Source organism: Hesperophylax consimilis, chromosome 11 (genome assembly GCF_061612785.1).
Source record: "Hesperophylax consimilis isolate HC1 chromosome 11, BYU_Hcon_1.0, whole genome shotgun sequence".
NCBI lineage: Eukaryota > Metazoa > Arthropoda > Insecta > Trichoptera > Limnephilidae > Hesperophylax > Hesperophylax consimilis.
The window spans coordinates 37,941,545-37,969,019 of record NC_142846.1 but is presented as its reverse complement, the minus strand read 5'-3'; the positions used below and the strand labels follow the sequence as shown (position 1 = coordinate 37,969,019).

Sequence of the window (27,475 nt, the reverse complement as noted above, 5' to 3'; positions counted from 1 at the left end):
CTGACTTTTTAAGGGATAGGTCGATTCAGGCGGTTGCTGACGGTTTCACCTCTTCCTCGCACTCCATAAATGCTGGCGTCCCACAGGGATCGGTTCTGTCTCCGACTTTGTTTTTGTTGCACATCAATGACCTTTTGACATGTGCACCGATTCATTGTTACGCGGATGACAGTACAGTTCATGATAACTTTTTGTTTGACAAGCCCCCAAAGGGCACACAAACTCCAACGGCTCGGAGGGCTTTGAAGCAGAGAATGGACGGTTATCTCGAGAGTATTTCCTCCTGGGGTAAAAATAATCTCGTCGAATTTAATGTTTCAAAGACCCAATCCTGTCTGATTACGTCTAAAAGGGATCCAAATGATAATCTAGTCTCCTTCAACGGAATCAATCTTCCGAACAGGCCTTCCATTGATATGCTTGGTGTAACTATAAGTGACCAGCTCAGGTACGGGGGCTCCATCGAAGCCAGAGTAAAGTTGGCCTCTCAGAAGCTGGGCGTACTGTACAGGGCCCGCAGATACTTTAATAGTACACAACTGCTCACCCTGTACAAATCGCAAGTGCGCCCTACTGTCGAATTTGGCAGCCATCTCTGGTCTGGAGCCCCAAAATACCTGAAAAAAACCCTTGACTCTGTGCAGAAACGGGCGGTCCGTTTGATAGATTCCCCAATCTTAACAAACGGACTGCAATCTTTAGAGCACAGGCGTCAGGTAGGTATGCTGTCCTTGTTCTATCGGTATTACAATGGAAGATGCTCTGAACTAGCGTCATTGATCCCTTCGGCACCGGTGCGTAGTCGGGATACACGCCAAACGCGCGCCCAACATTTGTACACAGTTGACACTTGTCACATGAGAACGGGTCGCTTCTACGATTCGTTCTTAAGTTCAACAGCTCGGCTGTGGAACGAACTGCCGGCCTCTGTGTTTCCTCCCTCCTACAACATGGGACTCTTCAAGACCCGTGTTCACTCCTTCCTCTCCACAAAAAGACCCTCCACACAGCATCCCCAAAGATGACATAGGCCCTGAGGGAAATTATTTTCTTCAGGGCCTCCTGTGTGGAGTAAATATAAAAAAAAAAAAAAAAAAAAAAAAGGTACATATATGCATAATGTACAGCCATTATGTTACAACAGAATTCCACTTACATATTTCTATTGCCTTCACCTATAAAATAAAACTAAGGAAATAAGGGTTCAATAAATTGAATAAAAAATAGTAAATTCGGTCTCAAAAAATAATTTTATTTGACTCAAGTTTAATAATTGTAGGCACATCTGCAGGCACTTAATAAAACATTTGCAGTTTTCAAAAATATAGTCATCTAGTTTACAACTCTCTAAAATGTAAATTTTCCCAAAACAAAACAAATCAAATACAGAACTGTTGTCGAGACCTTTGTGATAAGTGTCACCTAATTTGGAGCAATGTTGTATTATACATAATGGGAGACCCATTCTCTAAGTGCGTCATTAATTTTTTACATTGGTTTTTTTATAATACATTTATAAATATTTTTTTTTGTGTTTACTATAATATACTTTGAGAATATAATATTATACTAGACAGTTTTATATGCATAATTTAAATATCTGCAACAGTGAAACATTCTTCATTAGTCACAAAGTCGACACAGCTGTCGTATTGCAGAATTTTCTCCTTCAGGTACTGCAGCTTCGAGATAAATATTCCGTGCACACACGTGTCAGCTCGTTCGTAGCGGAGAGCTGTGATCATCTTATCCAGGGTGTAGTGCAGCCACAGGATGTTTGTGTATGGCTCAAAATGCTGCCATAGATTCCTACAACAGAAAGACAAACTGGTTCAGCTTATATCTACTCGCAACTAAAACGGGAAATACGAATCTTGATTTATGTTTTAGAGTCGCTGTTTTGAAAGTTTTACAGTATCGTTTATGAGGGTACATCACACGTAGCTTGAAATTGTCAACTGAAATGATGTGCAATCACCGTGATCTTGAAACTGGTGCACACTGATGATTACAACCCCTCAGTTGTCATCAGAGCAAATATCTTAAATCATACTTTGTGAATACCTTCCAAAGTTATCCTACTTTTGGAAATACCCTCAAAATTGTCTGATACCAAGAAGTATTTGTACAGACATTTTCAGAAGTGAGTTTTGCTATAGATAAATAACAGAAACAAAGTGTGATGTGGTATGGAAGCAAGCCGAATGTCACCGAGATACAACCAAACTGCACGAACTATGACAAAAGCGGGGTGACACTGTACGTAGACGCGAATTGCAATAGTATGTGTGAACGATTGGCAACATTTTTATGCGTGTGGTTTCATACTAAAATGGTACCTAACCCACCTCTCTATAGTTAGTCTATTTTTATTTTTTTATGTGACACCTCACAAGAGAGCCCTTGTCTGTACAGCAATAAAAGCAGGGGAATTATGTCACCACCTGGTTGGGCAGCATTGTGAGGCAGGTCAAGGTATGAGCTGTAAAAAAACCAGATACCGGTAGCTCGTTCCATATTTGAGTCGACTTACAGAAAAATGAGTCAAAGAAACGGCCCGCTCTCACGAAGCCAACATCAAATGTGTTCCAATCGTGTACTTTCATTTTCTGGTATATGCACCCGCTGCACCGGGGATCAATGCTGCTATTGACTGAGATAATGATCGCTGGTGGATGGAATAGAATAATAATATTTACCCGTTCTTCTGCTGCATAAGCCGGTAAATCTCAAACTGGTAATCTCCTTCGGCCGCAAACAGATCGGGATCCTTGGCCAGATCGTTGTAGATGGTGTGAGAGGCGGGCACGGAGATACGGGACAGGGTGAAGTCGATGATGTTTCCCAGGACACCGGCTGTGGGGATGGAGTAAGGCTCACCACGAATCTTGTACGTCACCTCCTGCAAACCAAATGGCATTTTACATTTAAAATATGTCAACTCTGAGACAACAGATTATATTTTGTACTTCTATCGGCCTTTGAAACAATTCCACAGGAGAGCAAACACAAAGATTTTAAATTATATCAAAGATCGATTTGGCTAGGCATCAATAGGGCGGATTCTAAAGTTGGAATGTTTCAAATTCCCATCAAGTTTGATGATCATCAAATCGACGATCAGCGACTATATGAGTTTTTAAAAATTTGAACGATTCACCTCTTGGCCATTTTAGGTTTAGATAAAATTGTTATTGGCTGACAGGCATAAAACGTGATTGTTATGCTGATAGCAAATAAATGTTTGAATAGGGAAAATCCTAACAATTCAGCTATTTCCAAATAATTGATTTTAAAACTATATTTTGTGTGCATTTTTTTTCCTGATTCAATTCATTGCAAACGTTTGCATTTTTAATATAAAAAAGATTATTATTTCCAATATTGTTTGCTATCACAATTATCAAAACAAAAGTAAATCCTTTTGTCATTCATTTTTGGAGTATTATGCCACGTTGCACTTCCTCTGTCTTTAGCCAATATTTTGGACAGTGTTATATAATATGCTCAAAATTACCATGTCTTTAGGTACTAACGGTGTAAACTTGTCTATGATACGACTTATATAAAATCACCAATCAGGATTCTTCTTTCATTAAGTAAGTAATTCTAAATGAGGTTGTCTCCAAATTTTTGGAATTTTCAAGAAAATGCATTATGTATATTTAAAGAGTTAATAATTACAGTAAAATAAATTTTTTGATGTCTCCAAAGATGACAAAGTTACGGGCTATCGTGGTGAACTTGGGTAAAAAGTAAACAATTTATGATTCGGATGGTAATGCTGCAGTACTGCCGTGCCAGTCATTGTACCTACCATAACACCACAAGATTATCAACCGGTCGCGTACATCAACATTTTGATGGCTTATATCTTCAGTACTATTCGACATTATCCAATAAAATTCGGCTGTCGGCACGCTCTAATCAATATTATTATATTACATACAATTTGTTAATAACATGAAATTTCATTGCAGAAGACAACCTCATTTGTTTTCATTATCAATATTCCCCATTTTGGGAATATTCCTGGGAATGTTCCTACCGCTAGTTGTTAGGCTGGAGATGGGGTGGAGAAAGACTGGAAAGTATCTGGCCACTCAGATCAAGTCAAGGCTAGAGGCTAAAGCCATTTCAAGCAACGTTTCAATTCTTCTTTCACCAGTGTGGCCATAACGAGTAGTAGTGGTAGACACCAGCCTAGGAAGTAGGTATATGATAAGATTCACATTAAGAAAACTATTCTTACCGCCTTTTCAGCAAAAGAGATGAGCACATTCCCCCAGTGTAGGTCTCGATGCTCAAACTGGAAGGCTTCCTCGGCCACAGCTAAAGCAAAGGCAATCTGGAAACATCAAATCAAATAAGTCTCTTGCCACTTTCAAAATGTGTACAAAGCATGTTGTCAAAACATCAAATTTACAGTATTTATCCAGTTCACACTGCATTAACTGGGATAACAATCTAACCAGTAATCAGTATGTTATGTTTTTGTTTATTTCACAAATGAATTTGATGCAAGTCATGCTGCGGATGAGTGAAAATCTAGTCATGAATATAATCACATGGACTAGACTTTCATCCATCTGCAGAACAGCTCATTTCCAATTGCTTTTATGGCTACAAATTTGTTTGTTTTTTTCAAACTTTTCCCATGCAGATATACATACAAAATATGAAAGAAACAATATATAATCTATTTGTTTTGAACATAAAAAAAATATGTATTTAAAGCTCGGTAGTTCGTGAAGTAAATATACGCTTTGATCTATAAATTTTATACAGAAAAAGCAATGCAAATTTCATGACACCGAAGCTCACCGCTTGAGAGTTTTTACTGTTTCAGACAAAAGGGGCCAGCCAAATAAAGCCATTCAGGCTAAAAATTGGTTAAAAGCAGCGTTCGGAAAATATATTATATCAATGATATTAATTAATAAATTTGTAGGTTTACATACTTTTCATCCTTTTTTATACTGTATTTTTAAGGTATATTTTCCATTAGAAAATAAATTTCACTTTTGATATAAATCCAATATTTTTATAAACATCACAATATTTTCAAAATCTGGTTAAAAAAGTGAAATCATTTGCCACTATTCAATTTACTTTTAATTACTAAAAATGTTGAAAGAATTCTACAAAAATTCTACACACCTTTCCTAATATTTACACTTCTTCATTTAATTTTAAAAATACAGTAATCTTTTGTCCTACAATAATGGTCAACACAGAAAAATATTATAATAATAAAAAGTTCCACAATTGTAAATAAGAAAAAATATTGCTATGTACAAATGAAATCAAAAATAAAATAAAAAGCATCAACAAACCACAATGAACAAAACGTAGAAAAGGCAGATGACTATGAGTTTTCTTAGTGGATGAGTGAAAATCTAGTCACGACATAAAAACACACATGCACTAAATGTTCACCCACCCACTGGGAAAATCTAATTAACAGGTGATGACTGCAAAACTACAAAGCAATACACAAGTACATCAATTAAAACAACAACACTTATACAGTGAAACTCTCTTATAAGGTTTTTCAAAATACAGAGAAAAAATAACTTAATAATTTTCAACTTTAGCCAGGGACCGAATAAACTGAACTTCTGAAGGATAAACTTTGTATGTATTATGTGTAGTGAAAGATTCTCATACTGTTCTTCAAGGGGACTGGAAAAAGTAAATTAAATGGCGGTACATACTCTTATCGCCCTGGTGAAAGAACTCAGAATTCAAACTGAAATGATGCGTGTTTAATGACCAGATCTGAGTAGCCAAGTACTTCTTCCCAAAACCTTCCTCCTCTCCTGACTCCCTTCAGACTGAACATTCCCCGATTGGGGATGTCGAAGTCCTATTGGCTGCGGACAGTTGGGACTCTTGTGGGGTATTATATAGAGGGTTTTCCAATAAGAGGTGTTATTTTGAATAGCCTGCTATTTCGGTGGATGTTACTTTTGAAGCTGTCATTTTTTGACATTTGACAAGTAGAAACTACGCCATTAATAAAAATGGAACGATACACGCTTCAACAACGCATTGAAATTATTAAAATTCACTTGAGTGAATCAAATGCAAATCATCTTGAGTGATGAGGCCCATTTCCACCTCGGTGGCTTCGTCAACAAGCAAAATTATTGCATCTGTGGCTCGGAAAACCCAAGAGTTATTGTTGAAAAGCCTCTATCCTCAACGTGTGACTGTTTGGTGCGGTTTATGGTCCGACGGAGTCATTGGACCTTACTTTTTCGAAAATGAGGCTGGAGCAACAGTTACGGTGAATGGATTGCGCTATCGAGAGATGATTAATGATTTTTTATGGCCGGAATTGGATGGTATTGATCTGGACAACGTTTACTTTCAACAAGACGGCGCTACGTGCCACACAAGCAACGAAACTATTGATCTTTTACGATTGAATATCAAAATAACACCTCTTATTGGAAAACCCTGTATTATAAGTACGTGGGTGTCATTTTCAAGAGACTGAAAAAAACCGAGCTTAAGTGTGGAAACTTCTTATGTGGGAACCTTGTACGAGGGTTTCACTATAAGTATAGGGGGTCAGTAACTTCTTACGATAATAATATCAGAAACATTGATTGTAATTAATAAAAACCTCAGGCCTTTCTCAGATGATGCAACCATTATGTCAATAAGTATTACAATAAACTTGTTTTTCATTACAAATTTTGAAACAATGAAGTAGGTTAGGACAACAGACAACCATTATCATCATAACTTTATATGAAATGGTGCATATCTCATGTTAAATAAAAGTCGAATGATAAATGCGCCGGTAAATTAAATGCCACCTTTTTATCTTTTCAAATCAATTGTGTAAAAAACAAGTTGAATCTAAATATCATTTTGAATGTTGAAGATATGACAACATAAGTATGTAGATAGTTAATGGAAGGCAATTAATTGACAGGGGGATTGTGTATATCGTTTTCCATCTAGGATTTTATAAGAATCGCACATTGTGTCGACAAAAAAAAAATTACAATAAACATGAAAAATTAAAACAAGAAAAAACACACTTAAAACATGAAACAAGGTGTCAAAAAAAATCATGCAAGATTTAAACAAAAAGGTTTGTGATTCAAACTCCAACTTCCAACGATTAGTGCCATTTTGATATATCAACAGTTCCCGTCAAATGCCTGTTTCAGATGTTTATCAAATTGTTTTACTGATTCATTATATAGCCCATAACGGCTTTACACATTTTATAACACAACAATAAACACAAAGTAAATGATTGGCTTACTGTGATCAGTTGCCAAGCATAATAAGGTCAGGTTGTTATGCTTGTCAGCTGATTTGTCAGCTAAAATGGGCTGAGAATCAAAAAATAAAAAATATCCTGTTCGTCAGTTCGATGGTCCTAAAAAATGAAAGCACACTTTACCTGGAAAAAGAGATAGTAAGACTGCTCGGCAGTGGTGAACTTGAAGGCCTCAAGGTCCTTCCCTCCGTTGGCGAGTTCGAGGATGATGAACAACTGGCCGGCGTCAAACAGGGTGGGGCAGTCGTTCTCCGACCCCTTGAGCTCGTCATACAACTCCCACAGCTCTACCAAGCGGTCAGGGTAGCGGCCCTTTACGCATCGCACACGGTTCACCTTATTGAATCCCAGGGTATTGTTTTCTTCGTTGCTTCGTAAATCACTCAATTCCCTGGGAACATAGTTACTCATTAGAAACGGCAGATTTGCAAAGCCAAACTATGAAATGCCTAAATGGCTACAGATCATAGTAGTCAAATAAAAAAATTTAATAATACATTGGTAAAGATATGATGCAAATGCATCTGCTCTCGTAGGTCTCTAGACATTTATATAGGAAAGTTTCGGGGAAGTCCCAGTTGTTGAGATGTGAAGAATTAAGAAAGCATAAAAACACCCTCCTTCGAAAATTTCAAGTTTACACAAATATGTTGCATTCAAATTCAACACTGACCGACACGGGATGGCAAATGTGGAAACAATGCAAAGTAATAATGCCAGTCGCACACGGCAGACCACGGCGTTACCTTTACCTGAAAAGTACCCCTTGAAATTTCGAAAAAAGTTGTGTTTCTTTTTTACTTGTACTATCATTTAGAATCGCCTCACAAAGTTAGTGCACTTTACCACCGAACACCCTGTATTTGGTCATTATTACAATGTGAGTATATAATTAGGCCCATTTCTTAGATGAGGCATCCTTTCATTAGGCAATTTATTGCAGATTCAGATATAATAATTTATCATGGTGGAATCTGTGGTTCTTGGAAAGAGATAAGAGAACAAAGCAATAAACATAAGATAGGGCAGGTTTCAATATCTCATTGGTAGATTTAACGAAATTAATATTTCCTACCTACTGTACTGTACCAACAAAATAAAATGTTTTATTTTATTCATTCACGTCATGATGAATTGTCTACAATTATGTGATACATGTGCAGTAACTTACATAGCAATTACAATCTCAGAGATGATCTCTTCGAATTTCTTCTGGTGATCTCCATTAACCAACTGCGTTCCCTCGATCGGTATCACTTTCATAACAATGGGGTTAGTGGGGTCATCCTCATTCTTGTAGAGAAATACTTCCCCGTAAACTCCTTCGCCAATCTTGCAACACTTTTGCAATTTCCTGGAACAAGACAAAACATTTAATCAGAATCATTTTTGTCAAGCATTAGGGCATCGAGCCACAGGCACGTCATTCAGCAGAGATGTGCCGCTGGGAAACAACATTCTTCTACGACGTGAACTATTTCCAGAATCTCTGTTCACGATCACACAATCCATGATTCAAATAACCTCAAATATATATGTAAATGAATAAATAAATGTTTGCAAGAAACTCAAAACCAGTTTATGGGTCATCTTCGGTTAATCACTCAAGGATAAGGAGCATGAATCAAATCCAGATAAAAATTCAAGTAATTCCTTTCTTTCAGAAAAGCTCATTTCCAGACATCAGATCTAATAATATATTATAGTAGTAAATAATATGTTTCCTTATTTAGTTTGTAATTTATTACCTACTAGATGTACCCACCACGCATTGCTGTGGCTAAGTACGTCTGTGCAGATAACGAAACAATAGCGCATGTTGCTTTTACGTTCCATGTAAGATAATATGGTTGTTTTAAAAAAAAAAAGCATGTTTGTCCAACAGATTGCGCTTAATGCTTGCAGATTGATGTTTTTACCTGTCACTGGTGACATCTAAATAATATACGTATTTAAAAACACATGCGTATTAGAATGCAACGTTGTGTCAAAATTTCAAGGCAATCATTGAACAACTTTTGGAGATTTAAGATTTTGAACAAACAAACATTAACATCTTTTTTAATATAGATTTATAATACAGTACAATCCTTTAATATATAGTACAATCTTATAATATAGTACAATCTTATAATACAGCACGAACTGGCACCTCATCTTATTTTTACAACAGTTATACGGATATTTCAAAGTTTATAGCTTATGATAGAAATAACATTGTCAGTTGAAAATAGTTGCATAAGACTGAAAAAGCAGTGTAAACTTCGGAACACCAGAGCTTAATTTTCAATAGTTTTTTTTGCTTTTTTTTTATATTTACTCCACACAGGAGGCCCTGAAGAAAATAATTTCCCTCAGGGCCTATGTCATCTTTGGGGATGCTGTGTGGAGGGTCTTTTTGTGGAGAGGAAGGAGTGAACACGGGTCTTGAAGAGTCCCATGTTGTAGGAGGGAGGAAACACAGAGGCCGGCAGTTCGTTCCACAGCCGAGCTGTTGAACTTAAGAACGAATCGTAGAAGCGACCCGTTCTCATGTGACAAGTGTCAACTGTGTACAAATGTTGGGCGCGCGTTTGGCGTGTATCCCGACTACGCACCGGTGCCGAAGGGATCAATGACGCTAGTTCCTCAGAGCATCTTCCATTGTAATACCGATAGAACAAGGACAGCATACCTACCTGACGCCTGTGCTCTAAAGATTGCAGTCCGTTTGTTAAGATTGGGGAATCTATCAAACGGACCGCCCGTTTCTGCACAGAGTCAAGGGTTGCTGCTATGGAGAAAAATCTTTTTACAGAATTGACAACACATTGAAACCAAAATGAATGGTTCCAAAAATTGGGTTACGTAAACATTTATAAAAAAAATTCCATCTCGCAGTCAAAAGATCGCAAGACGCATTGGTTTTTACTTTGTTGGAGTGCAAGAAGAAATTTGTCTCCCAAGATATTATGTTTTCGATACGAGGCGACGGAATTAGATGGGGAGATTTATTATGATACTATTAATTATTGATGGGCCAAATTATTCTACTGAATTTGTAAGACACGCCATATCTAGAGTTGACATCGATGTATCCAAGACTTTATCTGCTTTATTGTAAACATTACAATAACCAGTCAGGCTAATTTGTTCACTTTGGGAACTGTTCAAATAGGTCTCATAAAAATCATTGTATCTCCCTCGCAGTCATGGTGATTAAAATGATCTAAACAGTGTTAGAAAGAGAAAATACCAAGCTTTATATTCAAATCTAAAGGTTGACCACAGAAGAATTAAAATGAACACCTCTACGAAACCGAAGTTTCTGATCGCAATTTGAATTTTTTTTTACACAAATTGACAAAAAAGTGAGGCGACCTTAATATTTACGATACATTTGTTTCAATAAATTTTTTTTTTTTTCATCGTCAGTAATTTTAGTTAGAAACAAATGAAGGGTGAGCCATTTTTATCACTTTTTTATGTTTGCATTAAAAATTTGTATACTATGTATAAAATGTTTATTTCTAAAAATTTGTATACTATGTATAAAATGTTTATTTCTAAAAATTTGTATACTATGTATAAAATGTTTATTTCTAAAAATTTGAATGTTTATTTCATCACCTTTCAAAAATAGTTTTCGGATACATTATAATCCATTTATTTGGATTTTATCGCAAAGCTGAAATACTCTAACCTTTTGACAGAATATGCCTGAGGGGTTAAGAATGTTTTTTGATTCATTTTATACACATTCAATGGCAACATTGTTATTGAGTGTGATTTAGCTTAGGCCTGAAGCAACACAAGAAAATATCATTGATTTTCTTGGCAGAAGATCAAAGAAGATTGAGGAATATTTATTTATACATCAGTGTAAAACAAACAAAATTATATTTCAAGGTTCAATTACCTATAAAGACTCGTCAATTAATTATAATGGATGCTTTGAGCAGACATTAATGCTCCAGTCATTTAATCTTTAGATTGAATGCCATAATGCAAAATGACAATGAATCAATTGTTGATCAAATTCTAATATTTTGTACAAAACAATATCCAAAAGATGACGTGCTAAATAAAAAGGTAACATAATAATGATTAATAACTAACTAGCCAACTAACCATCACGCCGTTTCCCTGCAGGAGTAGGCAGGGAGGACGAACCGCCAAACAAATCGGTCTTGGCACACACTACTTGCCTCATTCACATTCATACATACTCTTCTATTATTCTGACTCTGGACATGGCCCGACTCAAGTATCTGATTCACTTGGTCGTGCCATGTCTTCCTCGGGCGTCCCCTACTGCTAACATAATATTACAGAAAAACCTAAACATTATACAAAAAAATATCAGAATTTTAAATGGTTAAAATGTGAAGTGTGCTCCAATGTTAACGAGTCGGGAAATACGGGAAAGGAACAAAGCAACCGCTGTTTCGCATCTTTTGCAGTTGCTTCGTACCTTTCCCATAATTCGCGGCTCAGTCATAGCACGGTCATGGTAGGCTCCAGTTATGTGGACAGACTCCTTTATAGTGATTTATGGGGTATCATGCCGTGTTGCGCTACTGTCTTCTTTAGCCACCCTTTCAGACAGCATTACAGTGTTCATCAGGGCAGACGTGTAAACACATTTCAACACATCTGCCCCGATGATGGACACGGTAATGTTGTCCGAAACGTTGCCTAAAAAATGAGTTAGCAAAACGCGACATATCCCTAAAATAAATGACTATAATAGTTTTGGACATGAAAATCTCAAATCATATGTGTGGTTCAATGCGATTGTCACAAAACAATCTCAAACAAGGGTTTAAATTAGCACAGCATTTTCCGTCTTCCATTCCATAATCAATACAACTATTTTCTATAAGCAACTAGCAATGTCAGAATTAAAAAGAGCTATGAACTCAAAAATCTTATTGTAAAAATTTTTAAGTTTGTGCAAAGACTGCGGAGTGCGGGACATATAATCCCAGATGACAGGACAGCAAAAATCATGATTGAGAGCGACCTAGGAAAGAGACGGGTAGAGACTGGGTCGAAGAGGATTGGAGGCAAATAGCAAGGGACAGGAGAGCAATTGTAAAGGTTGAATGAAGATGAATGTCAATTCTATCATGAGCTAACAAGCTTTGAAATTTACAATTACCCATCTAAAACTAAGACACATAATTTTTTTTCTTTTTATTGTTCAATGAGAAAAAGAGTATTGAAAACCAAGGTGAAGTCGGATAATAAAACTAGTAAATTATAAACCCATTAGCATAATTATTGTGTTATTCATGTGGTTAAAGTAATTGACTTCTAATGTCAGAGCTATTGAAATGCTGTATGCATTTAACATAGGAGATACATAACAAAGAACTAATTTTCAGTTATACATCACAAGAATGTTCGTAGTACCTATGCATTGTATTTAAGTGTTTGTGCCATAAAAATATTTATTTGGCAGAATTTAGTATTTAAAGGATTGGTTAGCATTGTAATTGCTACTAATTGTAATGCCCTACCAATATGCAAGGCTATGACAAAGAGACTGTTGCCTAGTGCCTGCCTAATAAGCATAGATTAAATTGTAATAGTCTCTCTAGCCCCCCTATAATAATAGAAATACCAACATAACAAAATGTCATGGACAGAAATTATTGTAAATGGCTATCATCTCATACAACCAAAGCAAATTTTACATAATTGTAATTTGAAATACAGTATTTTCCATCACCCCGAAAGCAAACAGTTGTCCTTGTAATTAAGGTAAATCAAAAGGTATAAAATTATTGTATTAAGCGTGGCCAGCGATCCAGAAACTTTACCAAATATTTCAACTAAACCCTAATTTATAATTGAAACAGTAATATACTTTCGAGTCTTTTGATTGGCAGTAAACGTAAAGTAAATACTCAGGTTACAAAAGGCCTGATAGTAGTTGAATTCTCCTAACATTTTAAGCAGAAAACGTTGTGTGTGCAATGATGGAGGAATGAGCTAACAGAAGATTGAACTTGCAAACCCGATGCTTTGGACTACTAACCGATATCAGTTTGGATATGTAAACATTGACGGAACAACTAAATTCTTGTAAAATTATTACACAACCTAATACTTCAAATGTTGCAGAATTCCACAGCACGGTAAACTCTTGCTGTGTTGATGGTAAATTTTCAATGCGTGCGCCATCGTCACAACCTTCTTGTTTTTACACATTGATGTTTTGGTTAATTGTAGGTCTTACCAGATAATGTGTTTATACAGGGTATCCGCAGGTAAAGTGCACAAACTTTGGGAGGTGATTCTGGTACCATATGGTAGAAGTAAAATAAAATTTTTTTTTTTTTTTCGAAATTGTATTGTTTTTTCTGAAACAATAATATTTTTCAGTATAAGAATATTATTTTCTCCGTACAGAGAATATAATACAACTTTTGTACTTGAAAACTACCCTCAAACGTTGAAAGTTATTCATCTTTTTTACTAGTACTATCATGTAAAATCACCTCCCGAAGTTTGTGAACTTTACCTCAAGACACCCTGTATACTTAAAAAATTATATATAATCTACCAAATGTAGTTTCCCCAGAATAGAAAGTTATTTCAGAGAAATCATTATTTTAAATGTATTCTTGAGGATATGCCGGCATTAAAGAGGTTAATAAGCAAAAAATTGGGTTTCAACTTAATTACAACAATAAACAAATATTAGGGTAGATTTAAAGAAATTTAAATAATTTATGCGTATTTCCTAACCTTAAAAACCTGACAGATCATATTAATGAGAAGAAAACATTGCATCGAAACAAGTGAAATTTTGAACATTGATTGAGAAAAAAGTAACTTTAATGCATCTTTTACATCTTGAGTGATGTTAATAGATATTTCTTGTAGTAATTAAGGTGAAACCAAGTGCTATTGTTTTTTTTTTCGCATGCATAGTTACTGAAAAATGTATTTGTTAGGTCAGGAGAGACAGGTTAGATTGAACAATAGTTTTAAAAAGAATTTTGGGTGGAGTGTCGGTGAAGCAATGATCGGAGGGAAGCACTCACTTGTCTGGGTAGCACTCATCAAATGGCAGCGGATGGGTTTGATTGCATCGCCTCAGCACAACGTCTCTGGCATTGAGCGCAGACCAGGCGGGCTCCTCTTTGTCTAGTAGACTGCTTCGGGCAACCTTGGAGATTGCAAGTCTCGATAGGTTGATTGCCGTATCATTACAAGCGCCAGATAATAAGTCTGCAAACAATAACATTATTGAAGTTACATTTCACCCTCTGGTAGGTAGTACGAAATAATTGCGCAATGTTTTATTGATCTTTCAAAAGTCGCAAAAATGTCAAAGTTATTTGAATATTTTTTCTTTTTCAAAATATATTCAATCTAGGATAAATCATTAAAAAAACTGCGCAGTTAAGAAAATTTAAATTTAGCTTATTTACCCGAAAATCGTTAGCAAGGGTAAGGAAAAATCGGTCACGGCCGAACAATAGCACCGTTATACAAGGTAAAATTCGTTAGCCTTGAAAGGAGAAACTCTTGAAGGAGAGAAATAAAATAAAATTATATCAAAATAAAATTGTTACCTTCACAGAACAAAGGCAGATACATGCACTTGGCTTCTCTGACTTGTGAACAAAACAACGGTTTATATGAAGCAATTATCCCGTTACGAGGGATAGTAACTGCTATGGCAGACGGAGAAACTTTCACAATAATTTAGCAAACTATTCACACGTCAAGCTTCCGAAAATTGATTGTTATGTCGTAGCGTAGCACTTATAATGGTCCAAATACAGTTTTTAAACACTGGGGAAACGAAAAGGCAACTTGAATTTATCAAACACGCTTTGGAAATAATCTCAACGCGTCACCTCTCCTTTGTCCGTAATGATGCCAGGCGGTGATGCCAGTACAAATAAATAACACAACAAGAAAGTAATCTAAAAAATAACAATTTCATTTATTCTAATGATCAAGTTCAATGAAATCAATAAATCTAATGAAACAAATAAATTCAATGATTGACTCTTACAAAATAATTAGTAATTCTTTTTTGTTTTATCAAGTTCTACGATATTTTAAATTTGTGTTAAAGTCTGACAACTAGCTAATGGCAACACTGGCGTAGACGTCATTGACTTCCGGAAATTTTTATGACGTATTCTATGGAGATTCTAGCATTTCCTGGTATCACGCGAATGAGCGCAGTTGCCAGATCTTTTGTTTATGTAATAAAATATATTAAAAAAAGTAGAATCGTTGCAACAGCGAACGGACGAAACACCAAATATTTAAATTCAAAAGAAAAACATTTAACAGTAACAAATTATTGCTATAAAATTTATTTTAAATTATTGACATTTTGTCAAATGCATTGTTGCGTTTTTGCAGTAACTGCCGACAGGCGACAGCTCCGTTGTAATTTATAATCTCTCCCTCTTTCTCCGATGCATGCGACAGAAAGAGAGAGGTTACAGCTGAACTTGCAGCGACAGAACCGCAGTAGTTTTGGATTTGGTTCAATTCACGAAATCATTAAAGTAATAATTCCGATGAAAATACGTAACGATTTGTTAGACAATGAAAGCGCGCGAAATAATAAACGCGCATCTGGCAGCACGAAAATAACGCGTAGGGTAGGTACTCTCCGGACTTTGGCCTTGCAAACGTCACCCGATTTCGAGGATTCCTTCGTTTGCTAACGAAATGAGTCACGGCAAATACCTGAGAAATAACAGCTTTCTGATAAAAATCGCAGAATTATTATTATCTTTGAAATATGAATTATGGCCATTTACGCTATAGAAATGTTATCTGGTACCCTTTGGAGAAGTACCCACATATATTATTTCCTAGAATTAATTTTGAGCGCTGCATTTTACTAAACTGCAGACATAAATAAACCACTCACACTGCAGATAGTAAATTACTAATGCTTAAGCTATGGGCATACTTTAAATTAAATGCAGTTTTTATAATTATAACGTTTCCTTAAATATCACTATCATAAAATGAAGCAATAGGTAAAACATAATATTCCTCTGACAGAGCTATATATATAACATAAAGTAGCGAACCCACACAGATGGCGAATTCATTGGTTCAGGTGAGGTACGTGGTGCAAAGAGGGAACTCTCGCATTCGACAGTCGAATGATACTCACAAACCGTAGTGTGTGCTGTGAACTTCAAATTTTGCGCAAAAACTTGCTGTTTCTTAATTAGCAGTTATTTTACTTTTTAACTGCTGCCAACCGTCTGGAGCCAGTGAGACTATGACATGGCAGTTGAAGTGGGCAAGGACGGTAGGGGAGTACCTGGCTATTCAGATCTGGTCACCAAACATGGCTAAAGCCATTTCAAGCAACGTTTCAATTCTGAATGATGGTCTTACACCAGGGTGATATTGGGAGTATCTTCCACTCTGGAACATGCCACAAGTGTGTTATATATTATTTTAAATGAATGAATTGTGAAATAATGCAAATATATCAAATAAAATTAACTTGCGCACGCCGGATTTGAACCCGCAACCTTCGGATTGCTAGTCGAGAGGTGAGACTCTCGACTAGCCACAACTACATTAGACTAGAAATAAAAAGAAACCTTCCTCGGGAAAGTTACTTCATCGGCTTTTATAAAGGTAATGTGAATGTCTTTGCATCAGTGTGAGCAGTTTATCAGCATTTTAGGGCAGAGTCGTTCAACTAGCAATATGTCACTTATCGACAGTCACTCGTAAGCGACTGTTTGACCCAGCTGAGCTGTGACTTCCATGGACTCCAGTTAAGCAGAGCCACTTTGAGCGTCTAGTGTCCAATCTAATTATATACATCTATATCGGCCGTGAGAATCGTTTCCAAAATAATCATTACTGTTATTAAATTAATGGTATTGAACTGAACATTTTTTTACTTTACAAATTAATGATTATAGGTGATGAACATTTTTATTGTACATTTGTATTATCAAAAATATTTCTTTCAGCAAATTTTTGAGTGATTCATCAATCAAAAATTAATCTGGCAACCCCACTTACTGCTGACACGACCTAAATAAAGACTTATTTATAAAAAGTTAGTCACAGAAATAAATTACAGGTCAAATTTATTTATATTGCTTCATTGTACACTTGTACAAACACATAATTTATTAATTATTGGATGCCATTGTCTGAGTAATGAATTTATTATAGACCTGAGGAATTTCGTACAACTTTTGCTCATGTACAATGCAAGCAACATAATTAGGTAAATGAATTTTATACAAATTAGAAATTAAATCATGGAAATCGATAGAAAAATGAATTTGTCCCGCATTTTCGATTTATAGTTTAGATCTTCGATTGGATCATAAATTTCACAAAAAAATGGTCGCCAGCGTAGACATTCAAAATTAGAAAGGGGAGCGAACCAACGGCGTGGCGGTCCCAATTTCAGTGACTAATCAATAGATGAATCTGACAATATACAGGCAACTCACACAGTAATATCACTATTCGTTCCTCGAAAATAAAATCTGCTTACGAATCACTAGTCCTGTTTACAATGGCCCGCAAATTGCTGGCTGTGAAAAAAATTTAACTTCATTATTCCAAATCGGGTAAACAAAAGTTAGGGCTTGTTTCCAAAATTTTATATTGAAGTGCAACTTCTTTACGCGCGTCATGCATTTTCGAGGACCGGAGTAAAACCGACTCATGACCGTCACAAAAAACCGTGATCATTTCGCTATAGGAGCCTAGCTAATATTATACAGGGTGTCCGGAAACTCGTAGTACAAGCGGGAAACTGGTGAATCTACATCACATTTGGAGTCGATTTTGTAGTATATTTTTTTTGATTTGAGCTTTCGTTATCGAGTAAATCGAGTTAGTTGTTGATTTTTTTTTTTTTTTTTTTAATCAAATTCTTATAAATTATTACTGAAGATCAAAGTACCCAACTAATTAAAACTATTTGAAAGTAAAACAAATGAAGAAACTCGGATTTGAAGCATTATTTTGAAATCACCCTTCATTTAATCCGGTGTAATCATAAACTATTTCTGCTCTGCAGGGTTAAAACATCTGTTGTTCAACCCTAAACACCAGAAAAAACTTTAACCCTAAAATAGCCGAAAAATATATTTTTTTTGTTTTTTTTTTTTTTTGAAAATGCTCAAATCAAAAAATTTTATGTTTATTTGGGTTCCCCATGTGGTGTAGATTCTCCAGTTTCCCGCTTGTACTACGAGTTTCCGGACACCGTGTATACCTAGTTTAGGTCACTCTCCAAACTCAGCTTCGCGGTCTAGAGGCAGAGCGCCCGACTGTCGTCGTGAAGAACCGAGGTTCGATCCCCGCTTTAACTAATTTTTTTTTTCTTTTTGTGATTTTTTTAATACGAGGAAAAGTGATAAAATGCTCTCGTGCTGCGACTTTGTCAGACATACATATAAGAAGATATCTACATGATTTGTAATAATGTAGTAAAAAATTACATAAATTTGTTAATTTTAACCGAGGGTCTCCCGAAATGTCTAAATCCATTTAGTGATACTAGACCGGCAGGTGTTCACTCGAGTAATTGGCTAAAAGTAACGGTCGGTACCTATATGATATTTTGGTTGAAATATAGCTTACAAATCAAGCCGGTAGAGTCGCTCGGTATTTTGATTAATTATTTTTATTTTGAATCATTAAAATTACTAATCAAGGCCGATAACGCGACTAATTACCCTCGCAGACGTGCGTGACAAGTTTTTTTAGTAAAAAACACAGCCGTAAGTGAGTTTTTCAAAATTTAGAAATGTTTTTCAAATTCAGACTCCATACGGGTATGAGACTGTTAAAACACGATAGATCTTTTCCAAAACGGACAAATATACGGAAATATTTTGAAAAACGACAGATATGACTTCACACTGCCGATATATTTTCGATTCGACCCTATATAAAGCGTTAACGAGACGTTATGTGATATTATTCATTTGCCGTGTTTGAAAACGAAAATTTGCGCGGGACAAGTCAATTGAGGAGTACACGTTGTATACGCGGTTCTCGTCGCGCGAGATACCTCTCCCCGCGGTCTAGAGGCAGAGCGTTCGACACTCGTTATGCAGGACCCGGGTTCGAATCCCATATTTTTATAACTTTTAATTTTTTTTTATCACATGCTACCACAGACATAGGAATTAATAGACGAGAAGATAATGGCGAGGGGTAAAATCAACTGTTGAAGAACGAAGGGCGTAAGGCTGACTGTGATTCGTCAATAAATCAATCTGACAGTAAATAGGCATCTCGCATTATAATATCACCATTTACTTCTTAAAAGTAAAATCTGCTTTGGAATGAATAGACATTTTTACATGGGAGCGCAAATTACTCGCCACGTTATGAACAAATTTGCGAAGTCCAAATTCGGCAAAAAAATTCGGTTGTATTTTCAGAGTCGAATATTTCGTTTAAGTATTTAGTTAAGACACTTTTATAAATGTTCATAATTTACTTCCCAGCAACCAACCAGCTTTGTGTTTCGCGTCCAGACGTTTCTCGATATGATAGTATAATATGTTTCTAAAACTGATCTATATTATACGATGTGAATATGCTTAAAATAAAGTAAAATAATGCTTATATATGGAATGTAATACGACAATTGGGTTTATTCTCTTTTTCACATCTATTTTTACAAGTTTTCATAGTACAAGTAAACATTTTGCCGTGTTATTTCGTAAAATGAACCGATGATGCCTCGACCATAGTTCGCACAAGAATGATGACGTCACGTTTTCAAATTTCACTTGAGGCCATACGCCAGCCCAGCCGGTTCCAATGGAACCGGTATGGGGAGTGGGGATAATACGCTTTTAATCACTTAGGGCAGGTCTACTAATATTCATATGTCTATGCATGCTACTTATAAATATGTCAATATTAGGACTCTAGTTAAACGTTCATTTGTTAACAACATGCCTATAAATAAATTTGAACTTTTTAAAACTATAATGTACAGCATTCTGAATAATAATATGTAATATGAAATGAAAAGAGAGAGAGAAGAATACTAAAAGTTTCACTTCCGTCGTGCGTAGGCTTGCCACACACTGTATTTTTTTTGTTACACTATTTAGTTAGACACTTTTACAAATGCGTTTTAATTTACCCACCTCTCTCAATTTTAGCTAGGGGTTCGTTTAAAAACGGACATCCAGATCCTGCGCAATCCCAAGTCCCACAATGGACTGCACTGAAACCTTTGCCCTACTTTAGCGAACTTTACTTTTCTGGGCATGGTCTGGTTATTTCAATGTGCGCTCTTCGGTGGTCAATGTATGACTAAAGTCGTACTTTATTCTAAGCACTCCTGGTGCCAAAAATATGGTGACGTGGTTTGCCTCAAGCTCGTCGAAATGATACCCAGATTCATGTGAGAGCAAGTCTATTAATTTGGATGTCTTTGGTCGCTGAAGGGGAGGGCCGCTAAGCAAATGTTTTTTAAAGCCTTTAGCTTAATTAACTATGATTAGATATAATGATTTAAAAAATACTAGCTGACGTGTACCTGACGTTGCTGGGGGTTTTCCTTAGGAGATAGACCTTATACCATAGACCATATACCATCGCAGACTTTTCTGTAGGCCATTTTAAGATATATAATTCCGTAATTCATTATTTTGATGTATCTCATGAGGTTTAGCCAGAGTTAGCAATGTAGTGCCCGAAAATATATTTTTACGACTTGATAATAAAACATTGACTTTTCTCTACTTTCTATAAATATAATATGCATGTATCATATATGTAAACCTTCCTCTAAATGATAGTGAAAACCCTATCAAAATCCGTTACATAGTTTAGAAGAACTAAGCACACAAACAGACAGACTATATCGACTTTATTTTATACTTTTTATAGATATTTAACTTACCTTCTGCCGAGGAATTGGATGCTTGCGAAATGTTCTGTTGGATTTCATCAGGTAAGAGTGTTTGTTCCTGAAGAACAATTAATTTATTAGTTTTCTTCATAAAATCAACAATAAGTATTGCATAAGTTTTTTTTATAAAAATTTGTTCATGTAAACAAGCAACTTACCTCCACAAGAGTCACAGAATGGACACGGGTGGTGGAAAACGTATCATGGAAGGTTCTGGAAAAGTCTGCCAATGAATTTCTGCGGCCTAAAATAAAGAAGTATTATTAAAAACATTATAAAGTTCTGGATCTATTATTTTTTCATGTGTACACTCCCACCACCTGCTGATGGTGGAGAATGTTACTAATCAATTTTTTACTTATATACATATAGACATTACTGTGTTACCAAGATATATGACCGCTGCGCGCTAGAAAGTAATACCTATATGTAAGCACTTGTTGGTAGCTTGGCAACACTTGGATAGTACACCGGGCGCAGTTGTTTTCTGTCATGCTTTAGAATTTTTTTAAATTAGGTAACTCTAAAGCTGCCTATATCGGGACATCATTTTATTCTAGTGTTATCTAGCGAAATAATTGCATGCAACTGTAGCCACATTTAAAAAATTGAACTGCAGTAGCATTTATTTGCTGCAACACAAAAAAGAATATTAGCAAATAAACATTGTTATAGTTGACGATTTTATTTATACATAGTTGCCGATATTATTAACAGCCGTTATAAATTATAAATAAGGAAAACTTAATCGGAATTAAAAATATACTTTTTTATATGTGTAATTAATGAATAATGCGAAATGTTGTAACCATATAATAATTTTAAAAAATTTATTCAATGTCAGTATTTACCTTATTTTTTGATAGTTATGCGACCATTAACCTCTTGTTCGCCAGCATATCCTTAAGGATACTATTAAAAAATCATTTCTCTGAACATAACTAGCTATTCTGGAGAAACTACTTATGCTATTTTTATAAATATATAAAAACATTTGGCAAGACAGTACAATTTTCCAAAACATCACTTTGCAAAAAACAAGTAAGTCATTACTTAAACAGAATCATCAGGCGAACGGCGAGAACTTAGCAGTTTTAATATGACGGAGCTCTAAAAAATGTGGTTATTGGTCGTGGCAACAAGTTTTGAAAGATAGAGACTTGGCACCTGGACATATTAGTATAATTCACCTGGATAATTTTTAAGTCTGTAAGTGAATGTGTTTGAAAACTTACCTACTTGTAGTTGATATCACAAACTATCAAAATTGAAAAACTGAATAAATTTAAAAAATAAACCTACCGTCTTTGGATTGAAGATCTATCAAATGCGCCACACTCTCTCTGTATTTTCTACCTTTGGGGTGAGGATTTTCTTGAATCGTGGCGTTACAGTGGTCTACAGTATCATCTAGTGTCATGTTAGATCTATTTAAGTTCCTGAGAATGCGTAGAGATCTCTCCCAGCGCTTTCCAGGCTCCAGTACTATAGACGGCCTCGAAGAAAACTCATTATTGTAGAATGTCTCTCTTCTATTGGAGAACGTCTCTCGTTTATTGTAGAATGTTTCTCGCTTATTGAAGTATGTCTGTCGTTTATTAGACAATGTCTCTTGTCTATTGAAGGATGGCTCTGGTGCATTGGAGGTTGTCTCTCGTGTATTGTGGGTTGTATCTCGTTTATTGTAGAATGTTTCTCGCTTATTAGAGAATGTCTCTTGCGGATGGAAGAATGTATCTCGGCTATTTTCAAACCTATTTTCTGAAACGGTCCTATCGTAATCAACGAAGTTGTTTGGTGAATTTTGAGTCCTGTTCAGACATGAGAATGCAGAAATATCCAACAAGCTATACTGAGAGGATTCTGTGTTACGCGTAGTGACAAATTGATCTCCACCTTTATTTATAGCCGAATAATCAGTTGCATCTAGAATCGATATTTCATCTTCAATTTTGTCTTCCATAATGGATTTGTTTGCTTCAAGTTCATTAAATGTTTCTTGGCTTTTGATTAATACTTCTAATGGCATTTCTAATACTTTTGGTTGGATGATTTCAGCACTAGAAATTTTATTGTCTTTAGATGTTTTTTTATCCAATGAAGTACTTTTAGTTGCTTTACGCGCTGGTTTATTATTTTTATTAGCTTGGCCTCGGTAAACAGTTTTCTTATTTCGCAAAACTATAGGTGAATCCATAATTTTTCCAACAAATTCAACAGATTGCTCATTAGGTTCTAAATTTTCTTTAAGTTTATCTAATGAACTTTTAGATATATCGGACATTTTATTATTAATACTGATATCAGACTTTGGTGAATTCTGAACAGACTTGGATGCTTTTTTACTGCTCAAATTCGACACTTTTGAATTGGAGAATTCCTTTTCAATATCTTTATCATTAATGCAATTGTTTTTGGAATCATTGTTGTATTCCAATGTTTTAGTACTCAAGCACAATATTTTTGAAATATTTATTGTCATTTCTACATTTTCATTGCTTGAATGTGATGTATTACAGTCATATTTTTCTATTTGAATTTCGTCACTGCTCAAGTGAAATAATTCAGAAGTATCAATGATTGTGTCTGGATTACCACTGCTAGAGTGCAATTGGTTGAAATTATTTGCCTCCAATTCAATTTCACCTGTGGTTTTATAATTGGATTCTAATTCAAATGATTTTGATAAATTGTCATCTAATTTAATTAAAACTACTATAGGTACTTTTGCCAATTTCGAATCATTAAATAGATTGTATTCCATGGAATTTGTGGAATGTTTGCCAGTCAGATTGTGTTTGTCACTATCAAACGATGAATTCATACCATCAGAATCATTAGTCAAATTATTTAGGTGTTGAGATTCATTCAAATTCTTCAATTTGCCAGCTACAGATGTATTTTCAATCACTTTGTCTGTATTTGATAATATTAAATGCGTTGGTTTATTTTCTGATCGACCAAGCATGATTTGACTTTCATTACAACTAGTATCGGACAAAATGGAGTCAAATAGGACAGGGCTATCTTGGCCAGAGTTATTCTTTGAAGGAAATCCATAAAATAATGATTCGGATTCATTATCTTTAGTATCTGAGTGAAAACCACGGAAAACTGATTCGTCTCCACTTTCAGCAAGAATTGAACTGTCATTGTCCTTAATTCTCTTGGATTTTCTAGACCCAAGCTGGCCACAGGTATCAATCATATTCACTGATTTATCTCCATTTTCAGGGAGAATTTCTGAACTAGGCCCAATAGGTTGGGCAAACATATCAGTCACATTCACAATGGGGTTTGTGAATATATCAGTCACATTGACAACGGGGTTTGCAAATATATCAGTCACATTGACAACGGGGTCTGTGAATATATCTGTTACATCTACAACAGGTTCAGTGAAAATATTTGTCACATTGACAAGAGGTTCTGAAGACATTTTAAAGTCAATGATTTCATCATTACTTCCTAGACTGCTTTTTAAAAAGTCATCTTTAATTTTATTATATGATACAGTTGATCTGGCCTCATTCTTTTTTAAAGAGTTGATGGAATAATAGTGAGTTTTTCCCTGAGAGGAATTTTCAGATGTTGAAATTGCAGACAAATCATGCTCTTGAATGTAAGTGGGTAGGCAAGATTTCCTATACGGAGTACTCGAAAGCGGGGGTATATTGTTATCGGGGGTAGCTAAATGATCAGAGTATTTTTTAAGTAAATTTCTATTTATAATAGGAGAATAAGAGTCTAATTTTGTCATAGATTCTATTTGTGAAATGTCACACTCTTTATGGCTTTCTGAAATATTGTCAGATGATGAAGTGGTAGCAAAATTATCATAAACATTTGTCTTGGAGCATGACGGAAGATTGATCAATTTTTTTAATTCGGGTGACACCTTTTTCTTTGCGTCATTCTCAATGAGGAATTTGTGATGGATAATGCTATCGGAATCATCTTTGGCACTAAAAGGTAAAACAGATGCCAATTTCTTTCTCTTTGAAGATTTTCTTTTCTTTTTTACTTTAGAGGGTTTGAAACCTGTAAATAGAAAAGAGATTAGTCAACTTCCTCCTGTTTAAAATAATAAAAACAAATTACGTATTGTTTCAATAATATTTACTTGGGTCTCGTTGATGAACCAAAGGTTTCTCAGGAGACGAAGCAGCACTGTCCGTGGTAATATTGAGCCTAGGGTTAATATCTACTGGAAGTTCTTTGCTTCTGTCTCCAGCCAGGAGTTTTTCAAAAGGGTCATTAGAGCCTTTTCTAAAAATAAATATTTTAATTGGAGGAGATCAACCTGACATTTATTTAGAAATAACACGATACATCTTTAGCATTTCACTGCCAGAACTGGAATAATGTGAAAGAGTTCCATTATATTCCATCAAAATGACAATTAAACACACCTTTAAAAAGTGATATAGTCATTAAAAGTGATGAAACAAAAACTAGGTTAAATAGTTACCTATGTAACCTAGTCATTTTGATGAGATACCCGGTCACCGTGTGAAAGGTAGCAGAGATTTAGTAGATTCTTTTGGAAAAATAAGTAAAGGTTACTATCAAATACTTACAAACTCAATCTTAACTGGTCAAAAAGATCATTAGAATGATGCTTTACGTGGAGAGAATCGTCGGAACTAGAATCGGTAGAAGATCCTTTAATTTTTGGTTTCGGAGTTACTGCAGCTTTTTTGGTGACCAATATCCTCTTCCGACCAAAGCCTACGCTATGTCCATTAGTGGGGAGTAAATAGGAATTATCCTTTCGATATTTTTTAATGTTAGTTGCCGAAAGGGCTTCGAATAAAGTACTTGTATCAGGAGCATTTCGCAAAATATCCTTATGATTAATAGGTCCGCATTCACTTTTCTTTGATCCGTAAGTGCGCTTTTTAGTCCCTAACATCTTGGTATTCAACAAAACTTTCTACGAATCCATTAAATTCAATAAATCAGGTATGATTAGAAATATTTTTCGACATAGTTTCAAAAACAAATTACGTTGAAAGCTGTCAACTTATTCATAGATAAAGATAAATAAAAACAATAAAAGGATCTATCTACGCAATGTAATTGCTTCTATCTAGGGTGGGCAGAATATTTTGATCGAAACATCAAAAGAATCGAGTGATTAATCGATATAATCGTTCGGAGTTCAGCGGGAGCAGTAGCTGCGGACAGAGGCAGATTTTTGTAGGTGCATAAATAAACCAATCACGTATGGGGTGAGGGGTGGGGGGTACGTAGACAAAATATGGGTCACTGGTATGGCAACATTTTGGTAGGTATGCATTTGCAAAAAATGTGTTAAGCCACTGCCGTCCACCGTCTCAGTGGTTAAGCCAGTGTTTTCATACTGGCAATGATGTTCATTGTTTACTTGCAGAGAGTGGTTTCTTTATGACTTGCAGATAGCAACTTAATGATCGTAATAGTGGGTGGTTTATTTATGATAATATTATCATAATGATCTGAATGACTACTGTGAAAGCGTTTCAAATGACGTTAAGTTTATAATATTTAAATTTAAACTTAATAAATAATACAAGTAAATTTCGTACCTACTTTCAATTATAAAAAAATACTATATACTTGAATATTCCTACTGGAGGTTTGAAATCTCATCGCTTTCTAATTATTCAGTGAAGTCATTCTTCAATGGGAGAAATAATTTAAATATTTCATCCTCGCGGACACAATACCGAATATAATATTTATATATCGGGCCGATTACATTTTTCACATAAAATATTTACATAACATTAAAAAAAATTCAACCTTAAGATTATTTTACAGAACGCCCCCGAGAAGGTTTTTCACAAAAACGGCACTATAAAAATGGTCAATTTCTGTTGATCAATAACCTTTTCAACTTACTAAGTCAGAATGCCATTTTTTACACACACTAAATGCACGGGCGTCGTAAATCCCAACATATAGTATGAAAGAATTGTTCACATTCGTAGCTTCTTCGATTGGTAGATAATGTCAAAATTAAACATTTAACAATTAGCAAAGAATCCCAGTTCCCACTGGATATCAAATAATATTAGGTAGTAAGTAACAAAATATGCCACGGGAATAATATCTCGTTCTATGATCTCATTTGTCAAGCTATCCGGGATTTTTTTGACGTTTCTCGGAGTTGGGAATCGATGGCAGCAGAATGGTAGCAGAAGTCGGGGACGCCCGGGGAAGACATGACGATCAAGTGAATCAGATACTCAAGTCGGGCCATGTGAAGGAACAGA

General features: G+C 35.3%; 2 protein-coding genes across 2 annotated transcripts; both read right to left on the bottom strand.

Moving 5' to 3' along the window:
• Window positions 1-1,231: 1,231 nt before the first annotated feature.
• On the bottom strand, window positions 1,232-15,180 carry Haspin (haspin). The gene is made up of 7 exons (XM_089637493.1): window positions 14,878-15,180; window positions 14,344-14,530; window positions 8,478-8,660; window positions 7,430-7,697; window positions 4,253-4,348; window positions 2,700-2,902; window positions 1,232-1,809 (listed from the first exon to the last, which is right to left on the bottom strand). Exons 1-7 carry the CDS (start codon window positions 14,900-14,902, stop codon window positions 1,593-1,595), a joined length of 1,179 nt encoding a protein of 392 aa, XP_089493619.1. The 5' UTR covers window positions 14,903-15,180; the 3' UTR covers window positions 1,232-1,592.
• Window positions 15,181-17,815: 2,635 nt separating this feature from the next.
• On the bottom strand, window positions 17,816-26,235 carry LOC149420118 (uncharacterized). The gene is made up of 6 exons (XM_089636954.1): window positions 25,796-26,235; window positions 25,339-25,484; window positions 22,518-25,256; window positions 21,374-21,459; window positions 21,207-21,273; window positions 17,816-17,859 (listed from the first exon to the last, which is right to left on the bottom strand). Exons 1-6 carry the CDS (start codon window positions 26,128-26,130, stop codon window positions 17,816-17,818), a joined length of 3,417 nt encoding a protein of 1,138 aa, XP_089493080.1. The 5' UTR covers window positions 26,131-26,235.
• Between the last annotated feature and the right edge of the window lie 1,240 nt (window positions 26,236-27,475).